The 21700-nt window shown below is 39.9% G+C and overlaps 1 protein-coding gene across 1 annotated transcript in view; it reads left to right on the forward strand.

The window, feature by feature from the left end:
- The first annotated feature begins 306 nt into the window (after positions 1–306).
- mdn1 (midasin AAA ATPase 1) overlaps positions 307–21700 on the forward strand; it is a 62729-nt gene continuing 41335 nt past the window's right edge. Inside the window, exons 1-25 of the mRNA XM_042391074.1 lie at positions 307–773; positions 1052–1278; positions 1969–2193; positions 3692–3799; positions 4510–4702; positions 4779–4988; positions 5163–5294; positions 5438–5541; positions 6935–7049; positions 7318–7502; positions 9563–9644; positions 9838–9933; positions 10175–10287; positions 11776–11924; positions 12037–12097; positions 12653–12864; positions 12959–13062; positions 13178–13322; positions 14318–14414; positions 14572–14685; positions 16088–16235; positions 16345–16452; positions 17787–17938; positions 18916–19094; positions 20502–20710. Coding sequence (XP_042247008.1) covers positions 678–773; positions 1052–1278; positions 1969–2193; positions 3692–3799; positions 4510–4702; positions 4779–4988; positions 5163–5294; positions 5438–5541; positions 6935–7049; positions 7318–7502; positions 9563–9644; positions 9838–9933; positions 10175–10287; positions 11776–11924; positions 12037–12097; positions 12653–12864; positions 12959–13062; positions 13178–13322; positions 14318–14414; positions 14572–14685; positions 16088–16235; positions 16345–16452; positions 17787–17938; positions 18916–19094; positions 20502–20710 — 3564 coding nt within the window. The 5' untranslated portion in view covers positions 307–677. The remainder of the gene's footprint in view (positions 774–1051; positions 1279–1968; positions 2194–3691; positions 3800–4509; positions 4703–4778; positions 4989–5162; positions 5295–5437; positions 5542–6934; positions 7050–7317; positions 7503–9562; positions 9645–9837; positions 9934–10174; positions 10288–11775; positions 11925–12036; positions 12098–12652; positions 12865–12958; positions 13063–13177; positions 13323–14317; positions 14415–14571; positions 14686–16087; positions 16236–16344; positions 16453–17786; positions 17939–18915; positions 19095–20501; positions 20711–21700) is intronic.

Below are 21700 nucleotides of genomic sequence, written 5' to 3' on the forward strand. Positions count from 1 at the left end.
TGTTTTCATTACTAAAACAATGTGGCTACTGAGGTCTAATTCATTCATTTCTCCTACGTCCTCCTGATTTGGCAACAGGTGAGGAGATGTGTGGAACCAATACTCCTTTATAGCTCCGTATTGTGTTTAACTCTGTAAGCCCCGCCCACTTTTAGCGGTCCAATCAAATGCGACGGATATTACGTTACACTGGGAAATACGTCACAGTACAGAAACTAAAGACGCCCTAACTTCCGTTTCACTGGGACTATATTTATTTATTTTTCTCTTTTAATCGGTGTATGTATGTTTTTACATTGTATAATTTTATTTCCGCTTGTGTTTTTGTGATTAATTTATTTTATTTTTTCTCTAATACTCCCTGTACTGTTATTTGTGTTGTAATATTACTGTGTTGTTAATAAAGTTGAGGAGGAAGGAGGAGGACGAGGGGGGTTTACTCCAACCTGACCCGGAAGGATTCGTGCTTCCCTCACATGTGGACAGGATTTTAACCTAACACAGTGACGGGAACGTGTTTGTGTGTTGTGATACAACCTCAGACAGACAGACAGACAGACGCGTGATGATCCTGGCAGTCTGCTGTAATAACAATAAACCAGCAGAGCTGTTAACACACCGCGCCGAGCTGCTTGTGGCTGTAGATCGCTGCTGCTGCAGAGGCGACACATGATACGATGGAAAATTTAGAGTTGAGCCTGTCATCACTGGGCACCATATCCAGACATGTTGACAAAAGTCACAACGAACTGAGCCAATATCTGTCGAAACAGGTAAGATATGTTGATTTCTGGCTTGTATGGGATGAAATCACGTGTTAAGAGTTGTTTATTTTCACACTGTGATGCCAAATGTATCCTGTGTGCAGCATGCTGTAACCCCCCCTTCACATGTGTACAGATGCCATCATTTTACTGTATATTTTGTCGTTAAATCTATGCTGCTGCCATGTTAGACCATATGATGTAAATATTTTTGAAGAAATATAGATTGATGTGTGATTTATGTGAAATTTAAATTGGGACCTGTTTGCCACATGATCTCTCCTCAGATATGGAGCCAGCAGGACAGGCAGTGTATCCTGGAGTGTTTGGCTCAGCTGCTGTTAGAGAAGGATTATACTTTGCTGATTGCACGACACCTGCGTCCACTGGTCCTGGACCTGCTGGAGCGGAACGCAGAGAGGGTGAAAGCTGGCGGCAGGATCAACCATGACCTCCACGAGCGCCTGTGTGTGGCCCTCAGCAAACTGCTCGGCATCAGCCCTGATGCACAGGCGTAAGTGTTCTCTTCATCCTGAGCATGGGACACGTCCTCTCTCTTCTACCTAGCCTGTAAAGATGCTGCTGCTGATGTAGGGTGCTGCATCAGCACACATGGCTGGGTTTACTCAGTTGGGGGCCCCTCGGGCAAAAATGAGGCATGGGCCCTTTTTGACACCTCCCATCTCCCACCACTCTTTCTCCCATGTATCTTATCACCTTCAAGTAAACAAATTAAACAGGTTTATTTTCACAGTGTTAGCACAATATAAATGTGAATAATGAAGGTATTACAACTAGTGTTTGACACATGGTGGAGTGTGAGAGCAGATCTGTGTCATTTTTGTGTGTTAAATACAGAGGTGGAGTCAGGATGTGGTTGGGCTAGCTTAGCATACAAATGTAAACATCACAGTTTGTGGATTTTGAGGAATTATTTTCTGGGACTTTCTCTTTATTGAACATCAGCCGGGTGCAGTGACTGTGTGCAGCTTCTTGAAATCTTGTCATCACAGTGAGGTTGCCAGGTTTGGTACCATCGTGCTTGTTCAGAAACCAAAACCTGGGCACATAGATAAACCCCCAAGCCATCTTGCATTTCTGATTGAGTACAGAACTGATTTGGAAGGGGCAAAAACTACTCTAAATACCAAGTATTTCAGCAGGCTACATCCACCCTGACTCATTTCCTACTTCTCTCCATAAGGTTTGCTGCAAGGTACTTCAACGATGCCCCGCCAGTGTTTCAGAGGCTCTTCTTCACCAGTGAAGAGTCATCAGCTGTTCATTATGGCCCCAGGAGGATGAAGCTGCGTGACCTCATGGGTGCCACCCTCCGCTTCCTCCAGAGTGACTGTGCCAAGTTTCGAATGCTCTGGGACTGGAGTCCCTGCGTGTCCCAGCTGCTCACCAGCGACGTCATGGTTCGAGGGTATGTACCTGCTTCCTCTTTACACCTGTAGAGGCCTCATGAGCCATATAGTGTAACACATCCCACAACTGGTGTCAGTGTTGACAGTCCACAAATGTAATTCTTGAGTGATCTGTGAGTGTAGGTCAGTTCTATGACGTTTTAAGCAAATCATCCAGAGTTGTTTCTAAATTAAAGGACTACATGTGTATCTTTGCATGTCTTGGCCTGTTTGCTATTAATTATTTACATTACTGCTGTCCAAAGCATACCATACTTTTTTGGATTTTCCTTTTTTGTTTGTTTTAATATATTATTTTTTATATTACATAATTAAAATGTTATATTATCTTGTTTACAATTTTATATTATTTTTATATTACTAAAATTTGGTGTGATTTTATGCTTTTTATTAGATATTGCCAGTAGAGAGATAATAGTTTGACTTTTCAAATCAATCGGTCATGCAACAATAAGCTGCAACAGTAGCTTTCCAATGCTGTTCATTGTAATAAATTTTGTATCTGATTAGTTTCTGACACATCTGATAAACACTATACCAAGTAATGTGATATATCAAACAAGTGTCTGCAGGTTTATTTTTACAGCTTATGCTTTGTTGGAAGTTTGGGAAAATACATTCATCAGTTCACAAACCTAAGTTATGAAAATTGTCAGCACCAGTGTGGTAAATACTGATTTATAGTAAATAGGCTAAAACATGCAAAATCACCTTTCCTCTTTGTATAAAATCCTATACATCTCTTTATATGTAATTTATATCACAGTATCAATATATATTGTTGTATAGTAGATTCTATAGAAAATCAATGTAAGAAACAGTTTATAAAAATAAAATGATAGATAAAATGCCCACACAGGAATGTCTGTTTTTGGCTTATCCATTAAATGAAATACTTGTCTTAAGGTGTAGTTCCTCTGATGGCCACTAGATGCTGGCTCCAGTAACATTTCTTACTGTGCTGAAGTGACTGAGAAAACTGAAAATTGGGCAAAAATGTTGTACCCTACAACACTGAACTTGTGGAATAAATAAATTTTGGCTAATTTCTGCAAAAGGAAAAAAAAAGAGCTCACATAAGCAGCAACTTTTCTCAAGCAATTTACCACCACAGCCTGTGTCTTAAATTACACCGCTGAACCTTCCCTTACACAGGTTGTCAGTAGATAATTTCACATTTCAGAGAGGAATGTTTGTCTCGTCTTCTGGCTCCATTAACACTAGGATGACAGCGAGCAGTAAATCAAAAGTTATACTTCAAAACATCCCGTCAGTATCCTATGGGTGATGTCACAGACAAAGTATTAATATTTGTCCTCGCGTATGTGTCTTTGTGTTTTATTTAGCTTCCATTCAGCTGTTACAACAACGTTAATACTGTTGTATTTCTTTGCTGCTACAGCTTTTTACTAGTAACATTTTACTAGTAACATTTTTACTTTCTGCGTGTTTGTCTAACGAGTTGAACATACTGTATTTTCCCGTTGTCTCTTACAGGTACACTGCCCATTGTTTAGCACTTGTGTCTCATATGACTGATAATCAGAAAACAATCTTTCTGAGGAAGGTGCTGACAAGTGATGAGATCCTGCACATGAAAATTAAGTATGTACCTTTATTTTTCCTTTCTTTATTTATTGTCAAATCCAGGGATTACCTAAAATCTTTAGTTTAAATGCTGCTATTGATACATGAAAGTAATAATGGCTAAAACAGCTCAATGTTTATTTGTGAAATTAATATTATTATATGTATGATTATATACATTTTTGGTTTATTTCTGTTTGGAGGAATGGATGCAATTCAGTTCAGATCCTCATTTTTCATGAATTAGAAGAAAATTTGAGTTTTTACATGTTTTTACACTGGTTTTGATTGCTTGAAATTGGTAGAGAACCAAAAGGCATTGTTTGCCTTCACCTAGCTGTAATTCATAAAATGATGTTAAAATTATTAGGGCTGCAACTAACGATTATTTTCATTATTGATTAATCTGCAGATTATTTTCATGATTAATTGATAAATCATTTTGAAAAAGTGAAAAAATTCCCAGAGTCTTATATTGGCCAACCAATAACGGAAAAAACATAATATTCCCTTAACAGTCATCTATGACGAAGAAGCATTAAATCATCACACTTGAGGAGCTGAAACCAGCAAATATTTGGCACTGTTGCTTAAAGAATGACTGAAACAATTATTTTCATCGTTGCCGATTAATTTTCTGTCGATCAATTAATCAACTTGTTGTTGCAGTTCTACAAATGATACTTTCTAAGCTGCGTTTCTTGACTTTCTCTTTGTTCCTTGTTTAGAGCTTTGGAAGAAACTCAGCAGCTGGAGGTAGAAAAAGCCCTGGTGTTAGCCAATCAGGGCTCTGTGATGTGGCGCCAAGAGAAGGCTAATAAGTTTACCAGAGGCCAGGTGGTATCAGAGGACCTGTCTCAGAATGTTGTGGCAGTGTGCGGTGTTGTTCTACCCAGGATCATTCCTAGACAGACTGAACAGGTACGTACCCCTTGATTCGTCACACAAATAGTCTGCTGTTGATCTGCTTAGTCTTCATGTTGATTTCTCTTGGTAGATGAACCAAAAGGATCTGGTGCTGGTCGACTCAACCTGCCGTAATCTGAGAAGGCTGGCACTGGCTGTGGCTTCCCAGAAGCCTGTGCTCCTTGAGGGTCCTATTGGATGTGGTAAAACCGCCCTGGTGGAATTTATGGCTGCTGTCACTGGACATACAAAAGCTACAGAGATTCTCAAGGTCCAGTTGGGGGATCAAACTGACAGTAAGGTGAGAGAAGATGGAATCTCCTATGGGAGATTTTGGACTGACATGTTAGATAGCCAATTGTTCCAAGTGGAGTATTTTTATATGTCTTAATACATGTTGGAGGGGATCTTTAACATTCAGTGGGAGCAAAACTGAGGCTTAAAATCTGTGAATGTGTTGTGTTTTATTTCACAGATGCTGCTGGGGATGTACCGTTGTACTGACATACCAGGAAAGTTTGTGTGGCAGCCAGGGACACTGACACAAGCTGTATCTAAAGGCCAGTGGATCCTGCTGGAAGACATAGACCATGCACCGCTAGATGTGGTGAGTTAGAACACATACTCTGTATACTTCATTTTCTGATTAGATTCCTGATAAACAATGTTTTTTAGTACTAAACATTCTTAATATTAGTCCTGTTTTGACATTATGTCACTGCCTCAAACCAATCTGCTGTTGTTTTTTAGGTATCTGTGCTACTGCCTTTGATGGAGAATAAAAAGTTGATGATTCCTGGACGGGAGGATTGCATTGATGTTGCTCCTGGATTTCAGTTCTTTGCAACAAGGAGGTAAGATTATCCGTACACTATAAATGTAGTTATGCAACAGCAGTTTGGCTGTCCTAGTTTTCCATCCAGAGTGTTTAGATGCTGTAGTGACTGTAGTGACGTGAATATTAGCAGGTTTTGGCAGGGCTGGATTTGTCTTTGGAACATTTATATAAACATACGTTCTGTTCTTGATTTTTAGATTACATGCACGTCCCAGTTCTAAATGCAACATTATTTGGCCTCTCTGATCTTCTTGCACTGTTAAGGACTATTCTTCAAGCAAACTAGGTTTTCAATGTGTTGTCCTCATGTAAAGGCAAAAGTGTCTCTTCTGGTTGTGAAAAGCCACCTGCTGCTGCATCACACTGCCTGCCTAATCTCACTCCAACAACTCTTTGTAGTCTAGTTTCAACTGGCTTCATGCAAAAACCTCTCGTACGATCATATTTGTTCACCAGTTTTCTTGTATTTAGTATTTAGTATTGGCTACAGACGAAATTTACAAGTGGTCCAGACTTGTGGTACAAGTTATGCACAGATAGTCTGCCTTTCTGGACAGAGGGAAAACACTTTGACTTGATCTGAATAAATCTGGAGTTTGTCACTGAAATCAACAAATAAAATAAACTTAACATATAAACTTATATTATGTTTACCATATAATGGCCTGCCAATTTACTGAGAGGCTGCAAAACAGATTTTTAAGATTTTACTGGCATGAGTTTTACAACTTCTACAGTTTAGTGCAGCATTAGTTGCTGGGAAAGTTCTCACTATGACAGCTGCCCCTGAGTCTTTATGCAGGTCGTTGGCCAGGTGAGCATACTCTGTAATATTCTCTCTTTATGATCCCTTTGACTGCGTTCCATCTAAGTCATAGACCACTTTGCTTTAAAGGTGCAGTGTGTAGGATTTAGTAGCATCTAGCGATGAGGTTGCAGATTGCAATCAATGGAATACCCCCTCCTCTTCCAAGTGTGCAGGAGAACCTACAGTGGCCGTGAAACTCGTGAAAAACACGAAAGACCCTCTCTAGACCCAGTGTTTGGTTTGTCCGTTCTGGGCTACTGTAGAAACATGGTGGTAGCGACCCGAGAGTTTAGGGTTGCTTGACTCTCGGATCTGTAGCAGTTCTACTCTTGCACCACTGACTCTTATAATTTTTTTGATTAAAAGTTTTTGATTTTTGACAGCATAACTGTGGAACTTTGGATGACATATTTGTGAATGAAACTCAAATATGGAGCTTAACATGTAGGCCTAGCCTTACCTACCAATTAGGGGTTGTCATTTACGTGTTATGATGAAACCTCACAAACACACACCTCCCCACGAACTGGAAGAATAAAAACTTACTGAAGTTGTCGGACATAAGGAAGGAGTAACAGTGAGTCATGCTTGTGTTTGGCAGGATGTACTGCAGTGGTGGCAGTTGGCACAAACCACAGAACTCTCATGCAGTGCTGCTGGACAAGTACTGGACCAAGCTGCAAATGGGCAACATGACAAGAGAAGAGCTGAAGAAGGTGAGTGTTGAGATAAAATATGGAATATTTAAACCATGTTTGTGTTTTTAAGATTATTTCTATTATTTGATGTGATAGTGAGGGATTTAAGAAAGTCTGTGTGGTTTTTTTTTTTATACTGCCATAATTGTCTTTAATAATCTATTTGTTCTAAAATAGAAATGACAAAAAGCCTTAAACATAAACTGCTGCAATGACTATACAGCATTCCGGTAATTAGGGAGGTTCCCTCATGTATTCGGAGCTCACCCTGTCTCTGTGCGTGTAGGTGCTCATCAGCAGGTATCCGAGGCTGACGGTGGTGACAGACCGTCTCCTGGATATCTACTGCCAACTGACTGGAGAGAGACACTCCGACACGGATGCAAACAGCCTCCCGAGCCCTGATGACAGCCAGCAGCACAAGTCTGAGGACAAAACCACATCTCTGGAGGGCAGAGCGCTGTCACTGAGGTGAGGCCCTGCTCATTACGGGCGTCTTCACTTTCTTTTGTCCTTTTCTTCATGTTTCAATTAGTTTGACTTGAGAATTTGTTTTTACTTTACAAAACATTAAAATCTCTTTTAGTTTTCTGTTAGCATGGCGCTAGCATTAGCTGGTTCACCAGATGCTCTTTGTCTTACTTCCTGCCTGTTTAAAACATGCAAGGAGTCAGAAAAGACGCTGTTAGCAAATCTAAGCATGTTCTTGTTGTGAGCTACATGAAAAGAGTGGGCCACAGGTTGGTCAATAATCTTCACACAAATTGATCCAAATGTCATCCTAATAACAACTTAATATCAAGTAGAAACAGTTGTAATTTCATAAGATAGAACATATTACATTTGAACAAAACGTTGGTCTAAACAACAGTGCAGTACTGTAGTGTAGTTCTATAGATGCTCTGCAGTTTTCTGCCTCAATTGAAGACTTTTTTATGATGAACATAAGAGTGATTTATAATAGCTGTATAAGCAGACTAAATTGCCACTTAGTTTTTTGTTAGATTTTTGGGGCTTATTGTTTTGTGAAGCCCTAACCTCCAACAACATTTAGAAGTTGATACAGAAGCTGCAGTAGCAGTTGGGAGCAGTTACATTACATGTTTTAAGACATATAGAACAACTTAAAAATGGATCATTTGTGTCTGATATGTTTTTTCCACAAAAAAATTCAATAACCTTATTACCTAGAAACTCTTAAAATGACATCTACCTTTTCTCCCTCATTGAAAAGTCCAGAATCTCTGAATATGTAAATATTGTTCATTTTAAAAGAATAACTGCTGGACACAAGATGTCTCCTTCTTCACTGTAAAGTCCATTCTCAGTGTTTGTGCACTGGAGGCTTCAAGTTTCCACATCACACTTGTGTAAGTTGCATACTGGATCATGATTGGCTCAAAACTAGTCCATGTCTAAAAAAGGCTCTAATTGTGTAATTGATCCAAAACCAGAACTAATCTAGAAGTGAATTGATTCAAATTGCTGAATGTATTAATTCTACCAACTCAACCTCTAACTTCCTACTGTCTGAGTGCCAGAAAAAAAGCTTAATGATTGGATATTTCTCACTGCTGTGCACTCTGGGACTCGTATTGATCTGTTCCTCCTAAATCTTCATGATGTCAGTCTTGTACCTTTTTGACTTAAGTTTTTAAACAGTTTAATTTCCCATCAAAGTGCTGGAAATGCTTTACAGTCAGTCAGTTTATGGGAGGAAATGAACTAATTGACACATTTTCTGGCAAACTGACCATGTGACTGAATATCTTCCATATCCCAAGTCTACTGAGATATACAGGACCACATGTCACTTCCATGAATTTGGCAAACATAGCAAACATAGAAAGCTTTTGCCCCATTGGCCTCACATCTGTCAGATATCCCCCCAATCAAAACTACCAGCCAGTCTGCAGCGGCAGCCTCCACCACTTTAATTAGCTTTCCACTAGCTGCTGCTGTGTTCAATAGATTATTGATTGGATTGTCCTCTGGACGCTGGGCTTGAATCACAGATTCTACTGGTCAGTCCAGGGCGTCCTCATTAGGTAACAGTTTTATAAACACCTCCTCACTTAGCGTCATTACCCATCTGCCTTGGTGCTTTTTGAATTTTCCATGTGCTTTCAGTGGGATCCATAGAAGGAGTGTTGGTGAAGACTCATAAATCAATGTGCTTGTAGTTTCCATGCTCTGCACTTCGATAGTACAGATGCTTTTCATGGGTCAATGTAATTAACTTCATAGCTCAGCCTGCAATGCTCGTTGCTGGTCTAGGTCATCAGGTTTTATTTTATTGAACAAGATACATACATAGGTTCACAGTCATGTTTACCTCTCTTTACTTATTGTATTGCTGTTTAATAATATAAGCCTGTACCAAAACTATTGATAACTTTTCTCACCAAGCTCATCATCATCATTTAATCCAAGTCTTCCACATCTGATAGGTCCCTTTTATTGTGTCCCTGCATGCTCAAAAGTCTCCAATCATGTTTTTTTTTTGACATGTCTGCCTTCACACTTCACAGAGACTTACTGAAATGGTGTGAGCGAATCAGCGTCAACTTCGACGGCACCTCCTCAGCCACAGCACAACATGTCTTCCAAGAGGTTGGTAGATTTCTGAAAAAGCAAACCAATAATGATTTAAATATCTTTCCCACACAGCTGACGTAGTTTAGCACTGCTCAGCTCTGTTTTTGATTTAACAAAGAGTGTAAACATCACAAATAGACAAGCTCTGGTGATGCAATTTGTTATTTTCATTAACTAGAAGCCTTTTCATGGTGTTTCTCTCTGTCAGGCTCTTGACTGCTTCACGGCAATGCTGTCTCATCCCGAGAGTCGACTGCGAATGGCTGAGATCATTGGAAGCAAGCTCAATATCTCCAAAGAGAAGGTATTGATTGGCATTGATCAGTCTTATTGAGGGACAAAACAATGCTTTTGTTCAAAGCACCACTTGTAAAGCATTGATTGATTGTATTTTTGACATTAATGTGATTCCGTACTTGATGACAATTTCAGCCCCTTTTAAGTTATGAATTGCTGTGATGAATGTTTCTTCACTTTCATGATGAGGTACATTTTAAACAAAAAACATATTGTGATTCTGACTGCTGGCTCCTGTTCTCCTCCAGGCCCAGCACTTCTGCCAGATGTATCAGCCTGGCATCTCGCTGACCGAGCTGGAGGCCTCGGTGGGCAGAGTGACTCTGGGTCGAAAGCAGACGGAAGCGGTGCAGCTGAGTGTGTAAGTAGGACATCCTGCCCATCCGCCCCCTTTGACCTCTGTTTACACCATATATGCATCTACCAGTTACTGTGCCAACATTCACTAACTGATAGACCCAAATAAAGCCCCTGCTGGTAAATTGCATAAACATTGAATTGATTTCAAACTACATTATGGTAAACAAAGCCATCTAATGGCTCGGCCATCAGGACATGCCCAAATATCCATATTGATTCTCTCCTAAAGCCAATATGAATGAGTGTCAAACTTTGCACTGAAAACAACGTGAAATGTGTGAAGAACTGAGATGAGTGTGTGCAGTATGAGGGTGGTCACACACACATTAATCTGAGGGTGTAATAATAAAGTGTATAGATATTTGATCTTTTAGATAATTTGACACGTGTGTCTGTCTGTGGATTGTTAGATTTGTAAAAAATGGAAGCGTATCTGTTCTCTGAGAGGGGCAGTTGGGTGATGTCAAAAACTCTTTCTATGTGCACTGCCCTTCACAGATGAAAACTTCTATTCATAAGCAATTGAACACACTTTTTCTCAATTTAGGGGTTTTACTGCCACAGCCTTACTTGGTCTGGTAAGACTAGTAGCTTGTGGTGGCTAATGTTAGCTAATTTGAGCTAACTTTAGATATTGCTTTTTGACCTCTCCACTTGTTTACTTCTATGCTAGGTTTTAGCATTCAACGTTATTTCGTATTTGCTATTTGTGGCCGCATTCAATGCTGTTCAGCGTTATGTATATTCAACAATCTTGTGTGCGAATAAAAATGTGATCTTTCATGACCTGGGCTCTATAGTGAACAGTTTTCACATGGACTGTTTCTTTGCTATAAAGTACTTCATATGAAAACTCTTTACAATGAGGTCTGTGGATAATTTTCATGCTAACAGCCTTTTGTTTTCTTGTGTAAAAAAAAGATAATTATCCCATTATCTTATGAAAGCAACCTTTTGTTTTTTGTGGATACGTTTCTGGAGATGATTATGTCTTAAAGGATTTTTAAGATAATTGCAACACATGGCCTCTGTCAACTGCTATAGAAAAATAATCTTTAATAAATTGAAAAAATAAAATAGGATTCATTCAAACAGTTGGTAGCATATTATTAGGCCATTCAGCATGCTCTTAATGTTTTTTTTTTAATTGGTGAACATAACAGGACATAAACACAATAGGTGAATAAACAGAGGTAGACATAGAATAACACTGAAACAATTCAAACTTAGCAAAGACATTGCAAACAAAGTCTAAACAACAACAGAGTAGGGCTTGTGTGTGAGTAGTGAAGATATGTTGTTGACTGTCTTGGTGTGATGGTATGGTGTGTGAGAGGTGACAGGACTACTGGTATCTTGTTCAAACATGTTCCAGTATATTATGGTTGAGGGGACTCACCAGTATCTACAAATAAATATCTACGAAGTATACAACCCTGTGTGTAATCATTAAATGTGTTTTTTTTTTTTTTTTTTTCTCCATGAACAGGGATAACCAGACGTTTGCTGCCACACGACCTGCTGCTGTGCTGCTGGAACAGCTGGCGGTGTGTGTGGGCAAGGGGGAGCCTGTTCTCCTAGTGGGAGAGACGGGAACTGGAAAGACCTCCACTGTCCAACACCTGGCCAGAGTCACAGGTGAGACTGGCTTTACAAGTCGACACAGACAGAGGAACCTAATCACCAGTCTTCATTCAGATATTCCTTTTTGTCTGTAGAAATAAAGTTGAGCTGGGTCTGTGTCTTCCAGGTCACAGGTTACGAGTCGTGAACATGAACCAGCAGAGCGACACTGCTGACCTGCTCGGAGGGTGAGTGACAGTGAGCACAGCCAAGGCTGCTTCTCATCAAGTTTGTTACCTCAAATTGTGCCAAAAGAACAGCAGCTCAGTTTTTTCACTTATTTGACCCTCAGATTATTAAGAGTACTCCTCAAATTTAGCTTTGTACTCTATAACATCATCAGACTCATGATGGAGGTTTTTTAAAAAAGGGAGATATCATCTTTTTTATTTCACACATTCTTCTTTCTTGTTAGAGCCTGGCGCCTACGTTACCCACAATGCAGCTTATATTGCTAGTAGCGGCTAATGTAACCTGGAGCTGCTAGACTGCTAGAAATTACCCAATATCATCTGTCAATTTGATAGGTAAAACCAAATTGCCAGGGCTGCCAGGGTCATGGTACAAAAAGCATATTCTCTATTATGATGCATCTAACAAGTGTGTTCCAGCATTGTTAAAATAAAAGGCAGAGGGGATGCTTGAAGTACACGTCATCACAACCTGGCATATTTAGGACTGGCTCAAAGGATGGTGTGTATCCTTGGTGGTGTTTGAAACTGTCATTTTTTTGTCTTTTGCAGGTACAAGCCAGTAGACCACAAGCAGATCCTGCTCCCCCTGCGGGAGGCCTTTGAGGACCTTTTCTCCCAGACGTACTCGAGGAAGCAGAACCTGACTTTCCTGGGTCATGTGCAGACCTGCTTCAGGGGGAAACGCTGGCAGGATCTGCTCAAACTCATGGACCACGTCTGCAAGTCTGCGCTCACTCAGGAGCTGCAAGAGAAATCAAATGGTATTGTACTAGAAAGAGCAATCACTGATAACAGTTATTATAGCGTCTGCTGTAGCACAATGACAGACTGATATTTTCTTGTGTGTTTGTGCAGCTGCCTTGCTGCAGGAGCAGTGGGAGGCGCTGGCGGGAAAACTGAGTCAGACCCAGCAGCAGATCCGAGCCTGTGAGACAGCCATGGTCTTTGCTTTTGTAGAGGTAAAGCCCTAAACAGATCCTTAACCTCACCATCACACACACTGATACACAGGAGTGTATGACCCCAGCTGTAGCCTTGGTGGAGCAGCTCTAACGTGTGTGTGTTCCTCTGTAGGGAACATTAGCCCAGGCAGTGAAGAAGGGCCACTGGATCCTGCTGGATGAGATCAACCTGGCGGCAGCAGAGACTCTGGAGTGTCTGAGTGGACTGCTGGAGGGCAGCGCCGGGTCTCTGGTGCTGCTCGACCGTGGAGATACTGGTGAGGACCACCATCATCATTCACTGACAATGTGATATCTTATATGTGCTGGTCATTGTACCAGAAACAGTGCTGGTATATTTCTGGCAAACACACACATGAGAGAAACAGAGAAACCAGGAGATTTCCTGTGCTCCCCTATAGATCTGCCCCGTTTGTTGATAATTGTGATCATCAGACAAGAAGCCACTGATTTCATTTGACTGACAGAACGTCATTCTGTTGTGAAGTCACTGTAAACAAATCAGTAGAGGAAACAGTATGGCAGACTATAACTTAAACAGCTTTGTTTTACAGTCTCAAAATGATCAAAATCGAAAATGATCTAACTGCAAACCTAACAACAATGGAAACAGTGAGCAGTTGCCCAGCAGGTGCACTGAACTGCAGTGTAACTGGGTGGAGATTTGTCTTAATTTTAGGTCATGTGTATTAATAAAAAGCTGTTTCATGTCGAGTCATCACATATTTAAAGCTTCAGTCTAAACTGTTGACCTTGAAGATTCTGATTAGTGATTGGTATGTGTATATGTAACATAACATAACATACTGTAATAATAATTAAGAGGCAGCAGCTGGTTCTAGTCCTCAAACTAAAATCATCAGGATGTTTACTGCTAATTGTATTTGCAGATTTACAAGAATAAAGAATGTCTGAGGATAACTCACTATCACACATGTCTCTAACATATATACAATGCTGACTAATAGTTACTCAATTGGAAATTCAGTAGTTCAGTTGTAAAAACAGTCAAAAACAAAAATGTCTCTCGAAACCACTGAATGATGCATCAAATTGAAAAGCTTAAGCAATTCACACCATTATGTATGTATCACAATGTGGGATTTAAAAGCTCACAGTGAATGTCCTACAGAATCACCTGAAAACTGTATACGTACATGCTGTATTCACAGTTTGTCGTATTTATCCATAGCATCATTTTTTTTTATATTCTTGGGACTGTTGCTGATATCGTTGTGTTTTTTGATCACAGAGCCCCTGATCCGCCACCCAGACTTCCGGCTCTTTGCCTGCATGAACCCAGCTACTGATGTGGGGAAGAGGAACCTGCCTCTGGGCCTCAGGAACAGGTGAGGAGGGCAGAGATGAAAGTGAAGGGAAAGGCTTTTCCTCATGAGCAATAGTAATTCTGCAGCTGTCCCTTCATTAGAAACATTCAAACAGTGATATTATAAAGAAATGTGACATGTTTGATGTATAAACCTGCTCTGTGTGTGTGTCTGCCAGGTTTACTGAGCTGTATGTGGAGGAGCTGGAGAATGAGGGAGATCTGCGTATTCTGGTTTCAGACTACCTCAAATGCTTGAATCCACACAGGAACATCATCAGTGGCATCATAAGGTTAGACTGAACATAATGTTGTCACTAAAGCAACCATCTCCCCAACGGAGTTTGACTGTTACACTGCTGTAAAATCATGGGCCTTGTGCAGGATTGTGTAGTCAACATTATGTAGCTGTTGACTATAGACAAAAAAGTCAGTTTCTTATCTGTCTCACCGAGCCTGGCACAACCGGTCATCCACTGCTTGGAATAAGCTGTTGGAGATGCAGTTGGAGCAGCGACTGTGAGCCAGTGAACACTGTTGTTGCTGTTAATAGTTTTATAATAATAATAGTAATAAACTTTATTTATATAGCAGCTTTTTTTTTAAAAACTTTTTAAAAAGCTTTCTTTTTTAAAAAAGCATTACAACTTGCTTTACAAAGTTTTTTACAAAGAAAAAACACAAATTAAAAACAGTCTCCACCATAATTAAACGATACCTAGCAATTAAAGGTATAGAGAATAAAATACTCAATACAATATGATATAAGAAATATAATGAAATAAGATAAACAGATAAAAAACATAAAACATTGTGGAACTGGAAAAATTAGCTACAATTAATACAGGGATTTTTAAAAAAAGGTACATTTTAAGAAGTGATTTAAAAGACTTTTTTCTTTATTTGATAGTGTACAGTAGAGAGATGAGGGGAAAGTGAGGAAGGACTAGAAGTAGGGGATATTGTGATAGAGCTCAGTTTAGGCAGCTGAGGCCACCAGGATGTCTCTCCACCTACATTTTTTCAGTGTGTTTAGCACCACACTGGCTCCAGTCAGCGATTATCAGCAGCCATTCACCCAATTCAGCAAGTTGAATCAATGGCAGCAGCTGTTGTTGAGAGAAAGCTTCAGCCTGTTGATGAATCAGTGATTCACCCAATTGCTGAGGTATTTTTTTTCCCCCTGATACATCATTTGTATTCTCAGCATATGACGAGATGTTCAGCTGTCAGTCGGCTGTCATCTTTGCAGTGTGTTCTTTATTTTTTATTACTGTTACACAAGTAAGACACAAGACCAGACAGATAGAGCTACACAACAGATAAGAAACAAACTAAAGATACAAACGACATAATAGACAGATTACAACTACCAAAAATATCTTCTAACACAATAAATCATAATAATAGTATACAAACATAATATTGCTTGTAGTAATAATAATCTTTGTGCAACTTTACAAAACATGAGGCAACACAGCAGTCAGTATTTGTCAGGACTAGTTCTATTAAGTTGGCTTGTTGTGTCAGTACATGCCAGTCCTCTTCTTACCAAGCCAACCCAAACACAAACCTCATGCCTGTCCCTCGTTCTTCATGCCTACTTTGTTGCGTTTTTCAAAATGTTTGTGCCTGCAGCAGGCTGTGTGTTGAATCACTACTCGATGTCTCTGTAATGGTTGTGTTTGTGTGCAGTTTTTACCTGGCAGTAAGGAAGGAGGCCAACTCCCACCTGGTGGATGGAACAGGCCACAGACCACACTATAGCCTGCGTACTCTGTGCAGGGCACTGAAGTACGTGGCAGCAAACCCCTGCAACAGTGTGCAGCGCTCGCTCTATGAGGTAGGAAGCTATAAAGAAATAATCCACTGGCTATATTGAGACTTGCCAGTAGCTGAACGAAGTTTGGATCATTTCACTGTTTTTGAGTCTCTCTGCTCGGTGTTTACAGGGTTTCTGCCTGAGCTTCTTGACTCAGCTGGACAGAAGCTCCCATCCTCTGGTCCAGAAGCTGGTGTGTCAGCACATCCTGATAGGGAACACCAAGTGTCTCAAACACGTAAGACATCCTCACAGTTGGCTTCTTCCCACTTAAAGTGCTGTCATGTTTTATAATAAGTTCTGCATGGTTCCAAATGGATGTGTGGATATTTTGCATTTGAACTGTAAAAATATCAAACCTTTAAAATCAGTAACAATCTCAAATAGTGTTCTGAGCCTTTTCTATCAGTACAACATGTCATACTCACCACTCTGCTGCTCTAGTTCTGCTCTATTTTAATTGTCTCTATTAATAGAAGTGAAATACTGTTTTCATGCGCACATTGTTTGCAGTCCCTTCCACTCCCTTGACGCTTCACACGTCCTTTTTCATAATTAACACCTGAACAAAGAGGCAGATGTAGACGTGTGCAGGACAAAATATTCAATCAAAGAACAAAGCAGAGTGTCTGCACACAGGATTTTATCTCCCTAAAAATATTTACCTGAATAAGGCAATGACCCTACTGGGTTTTTTCACTCAGATTTTTTCAGATCAAAACATTGCTTTTCCAGTCAAATACATTTTTTTAGCAATTAGAATATGTGCGAACTCCCTACTTTGTTCTCACATTAAGAGTCTCAAATTTGGCTCAAAGGACATAATTGCTGTCTTTCATGGTAGGCCCATTAACAAGAAGTGTTGAGTTTCATTGATAGTAGCTAAACAGCAATAAAAAAGTACAACAACTGTGAAAAAAGAGTGAATGAAAACAGCATTTCTGCAGAGAGAGGCGAGTATGATGTGACTCTTTACTGTTTATTATAGAGTACAGGTTTTTACCTGACCTATAGTACAACCAGCCTTTATTTGTTTGTGCTGTTATTAGCATATTATTAGCCATTATTTGCCTTCCTATACTTGTATTTAAGAAATATATTTATATATAATTGACAATAAGAGAAGATTCAGTGAGACATTTATGATGATTATTATTAGTAATAGTGAGTATACATGCTATATACTGTATGTATATTTACATAATTATGTATGAATACAGTTTTTTTCCTGATAAAAGTTTGTTTGTGGAATTGTTCCTTTTCCAAGTCAAGAGTTAGATGATAATGTAGATGAAGGTGAGACGAGAGTATTTTGTGGGTTTTTTGTTGTATTTTTTTTTTTTAGCAATATCAATAAAATGTGTTTGTCTTAACTTAAGGATTTAGGAAAAAACATGGTAATATTTATGGTTTGACTAATATGAGCTTCAACAGTGGTTTTGTGTTGAAGTCACCTGTTGCATGTGTGTGCTGTGCTGATGTTAAAAAAAAACAAAAAAACACCTATTAACAATGCAGTTGAAACTCAGATGGGTAAGTAATTTCATGACCCTCTTGTTACGTTTCTTTCAGGCTATCCCGGCGCCCTCGGGCCGGCTCTGTGTGGAGGTGGAAGGCTACTGGGTATCCCAGGGAGAGATGGAGCCAGCTCTGGACCCCAGCTATATCCTCACCGCCTCAGTCAAGCTCAACCTGCGCGACCTCGCCAGAGTGGTGTCTGCAGGGTAGGAAAGCTGTTGCCCAGCCTGACCCCATCCCTGCCCCACGATTTCCCCCCAAATCAATGGGCTCATCTATAAATGTCCAGACGTTGATTTTGTCAGAGCTAACTCTGTCCCTTTAGGAACGAGTGCATCACAAAAACAAATGCGGTTGAACTGAATAGCCCTGCAGTGAGTGACCTGCCAGACAGGAAGCCGTTTGCTTTTATGCATCTGTACGGCTTCTGAGTTGACCTCCTGAAATCTTAAATAGATATCGATAGAGATTTTAGAGCATTAGTGAGGTCCAGCACTGATGCTGGGTGATAAGGTTTGGCTCACAGTCTGTGTTCCACTTCATGGAGCTGGCTGGATGCAGGGATGTCATCTCAAAACAGGAAAGAGACAAACACAAACTGATGACACGAAGTTGGAAGAACACAATGTCTAAAATCACTGACTGAAGTTAGTACCCTTTATTGGAACTAAGGGGCCCAAAACATGAAAACTAGTCCCAGAGCAAAAATACAAAAAAGTATGTGGACAGGAATATCCACCACATACATGCTCTCCCTGCTGCCTGCAGTTGTCTCAATGTAAACATGGCTGCTGAGGTCAGTAACAGTAGTAAGGGGTGATGAAGGCATGATTGGATTGTCATTGAATTCTTGCATTGCGTGAGCTGCCTCAATTGATTTTTTTATTTGTTTAGTATTTAAATACATGTTTCAGAATTCTGGTCACAAACATTAAGGGGAAAACAGTGTTTCTCATTGTGCTCGGTTTTGACACCCAGTGTCATAAGTATAGAGATGATCTGGTCTTATTATTGTCAACACTGGGTGCTGTATGATTCAGCCGTCCCTCCCCACCACTCAATAGGCCTTTAGGTTATTTTGGTAAACTCAGGTTACAACATAACACGACATTGAGCTGATGACAAATCAATAGTCTACCCTCTCATCACTCTCTCTCTCTCTCTCAATGTTTCATCCTTACAGGACTCACCCGGTGCTGATCCAGGGAGAGACGTCTGTGGGGAAGACCAGCCTGATCCACTGGCTGGCTGCAGCCACGGGGAACCAGTGTGTGAGAATCAACAACCACGAGCACACTGATATCCAGGAGTACATCGGCTGCTACTCATCAGACGACAGGGGCAAGCTGATGTTCAAAGAGGGTACGAGGTCTCATGCTAACCTGTTTCAAAAGAACTTACACATCGTTAGGCATCTGTTTCACATTTAGACATAGATGTATGATATCTCAACCTTTTATTTATAGGTGAATTAAATAAAATCAAAGCAGTATTAAGAGTAACAATCAGAATATTCAAATATTAGAAGGAAAACATTGTTACCACCAGATCTCAACCCAGTTGAACACCAATGGGAGATTTTGGACTGAGGTGTTAGCCAGTGTTCTCCACCACCATCATCAAATCAGCAAATGAGAGAATATCTTTAATAAGAATGGTGTTCATCCCTCCAGTAGAGTTCAGAGACTTCAATGCCAAGGCACACTGAAGCTGTTCTGACAGCAAGTGGTGGCCCAAAAACACTTTATTTTGGCTTTTCCTTTAATTTGTCACCTGTCTGATGTACAAATTATCCCACCAGTATGTTTTCTGGCAGGGCAAAGAAAGCTCAGAAATCAGCTTTTATATTATCATGTAGAGAAACCCAGGAACATACAAGTGTAATTAAAACAATACAATCAGAATGACACGACAGGTTGGGGATTTAACATGGAGAAATCCCCCAGTTGCAGGTTGGATCTCATTATTTCTAAAAATCCTGGCGACGGCCCAGTCACTGGGTTCCTTCATCACCATGAACACACACACTGTGATTTATTTTGACTCAATCCCACACATACTGTCCTGCTGCCATAAATACTCACTAGAACACCAAATGTGGATTAATTCTGCTGAACATAATCCCCAACAAATGCACTGTTTCCTCCTGTTTGAGTCATGTTTGTTATAAACTACAGTGACCAGCTGTCGTAGGAAATTATTGAGCCTTTTTAAAAAATGAAACGATATATTTGTGGGCGGTTTTTAATGATCTGTCTTCAGTAGGAACCAGTAGGCTCGGTGCTGAGAGCCCCAGACTGGGAAAAGAAGTCAGAAAGAGTTGAGAGACAAACGAATACATTGTTGGTTTTGGTCTCTTTTAATGGGATTTATTGACAGTAACAAAATTACTGAATAATTATCATTTATGATTTAGATTTAGGAAGGGACTGTGAATAGAGTCAGACACAATACTTATGTCTCTAGAATGAGTCTTGGAAAGAAGGTGAGCGAAAAGCACATTTTTGCATTCAAAATCTGACGAACTCAATTTCTTTTTTATAGTAAATCTTTGGGTATTTTGATTTTTAATTTTCTGATTTTTAATCAATTACAGTTACATAAATACACTCTGTAGTCAAGCACACATACAGTTAATTGCACTGAATATAAATATACACAATGTATTCCACTCATCTGAAGCCACTCACTCACTGTTAGTCCCCGTGTGCTATTGAACTCTGGCATCACCCCAGACTAATATGTCGCTTGTTTGTGTATCTGCTGCAGGCGTTCTGATCGACGCCATGAGAAAAGGCTACTGGATCATTCTGGATGAGCTGAACCTCGCCCCCACGGACGTCCTGGAGGCTCTCAACAGACTGCTGGATGACAACAGGGAGCTCTTCGTGGCCGAGACACAGGAAGTCATCAAGGCTCACCCCAGATTCATGTTGTTTGCTACCCAGAATCCCCCTGGTCTCTACGGTGGTAGAAAGGTATTCCATTCATTCAGTCGGATAGAGATTTGTCTGATGGCATGGTTTCAGTGTGGTTCTCTTCAGGTTCAGGACAGCGCTGATTTTGTTCCTTGTTAAGGTTGATGATGTCAGTGGGTGACTTTGGTCCATCATGTAGGTTCAGATGGAGATACCCTCATAACTACTGGCCAGATGTGCATGAAATGGTCCCAAGAGGATGAATCCCAATTTTTTGGTGACTCCTTCTGGTGACCAACATCAAGTCAAATTCAATTCTCATGCACAAGAAACATTAAAATAGTACAGACAGATTGCTTTGGAATTTCATCCTCTTGAGGATAGAAATTTTAATGATCCCATGAACTTTCCTACAGCACCATCCACTGGACAAACTACTGGTAAAGCTCTTACAGCTCAGGTCAGGTCAGCATGTAAAACTGCAAAATTTCACAAGGAAATCAATTCATTTTATAGGAATCGCCACCATCTGTGACTCCATGTCAATCTCTTGTGTAAAGTTGCTGTGCAAATTACTTCTGTTAACCAACAGCAAACCGTCTTGACAGTGCTGACTTAAGGGAGAGTCAAAACAGAGAAAGCTTATTAGCTTTGTTGCCAGTCTAATTTTGCATAAGCCTGCTTTGTAGAGTATTTATTTCAATAATTTTAGTTCTTCAATTTTGGTATGAATTGCTCATGGTAATCATACCATATTATAATGGTTTGATAAAAACTTTATTTATCAAAATAGATATATTAAATATACATCTCATGTAGCATCTCTGAAATTCAAAAAACCCAAAAGCACATCTAACAGAGTCACATAAAAAAATCATTTTCATTCACATAAGCAGAAAGATGAGAGCTTGATTATTTAAAACATGATGATCATAGGACATGGTGATAAGCTTCATAAAGGTAGTATTCAGTGTGGGAATGTTTTGTTTGACTGCATTATGTTTAGCTAATTCTACCTGTCAAACAAAATGTACTAAGTGATCTCCATCC

This window comes from Thunnus maccoyii, chromosome 17 (assembly GCF_910596095.1).
Source record: "Thunnus maccoyii chromosome 17, fThuMac1.1, whole genome shotgun sequence".
In the NCBI taxonomy this organism is placed as follows: domain Eukaryota; kingdom Metazoa; phylum Chordata; class Actinopteri; order Scombriformes; family Scombridae; genus Thunnus; species Thunnus maccoyii.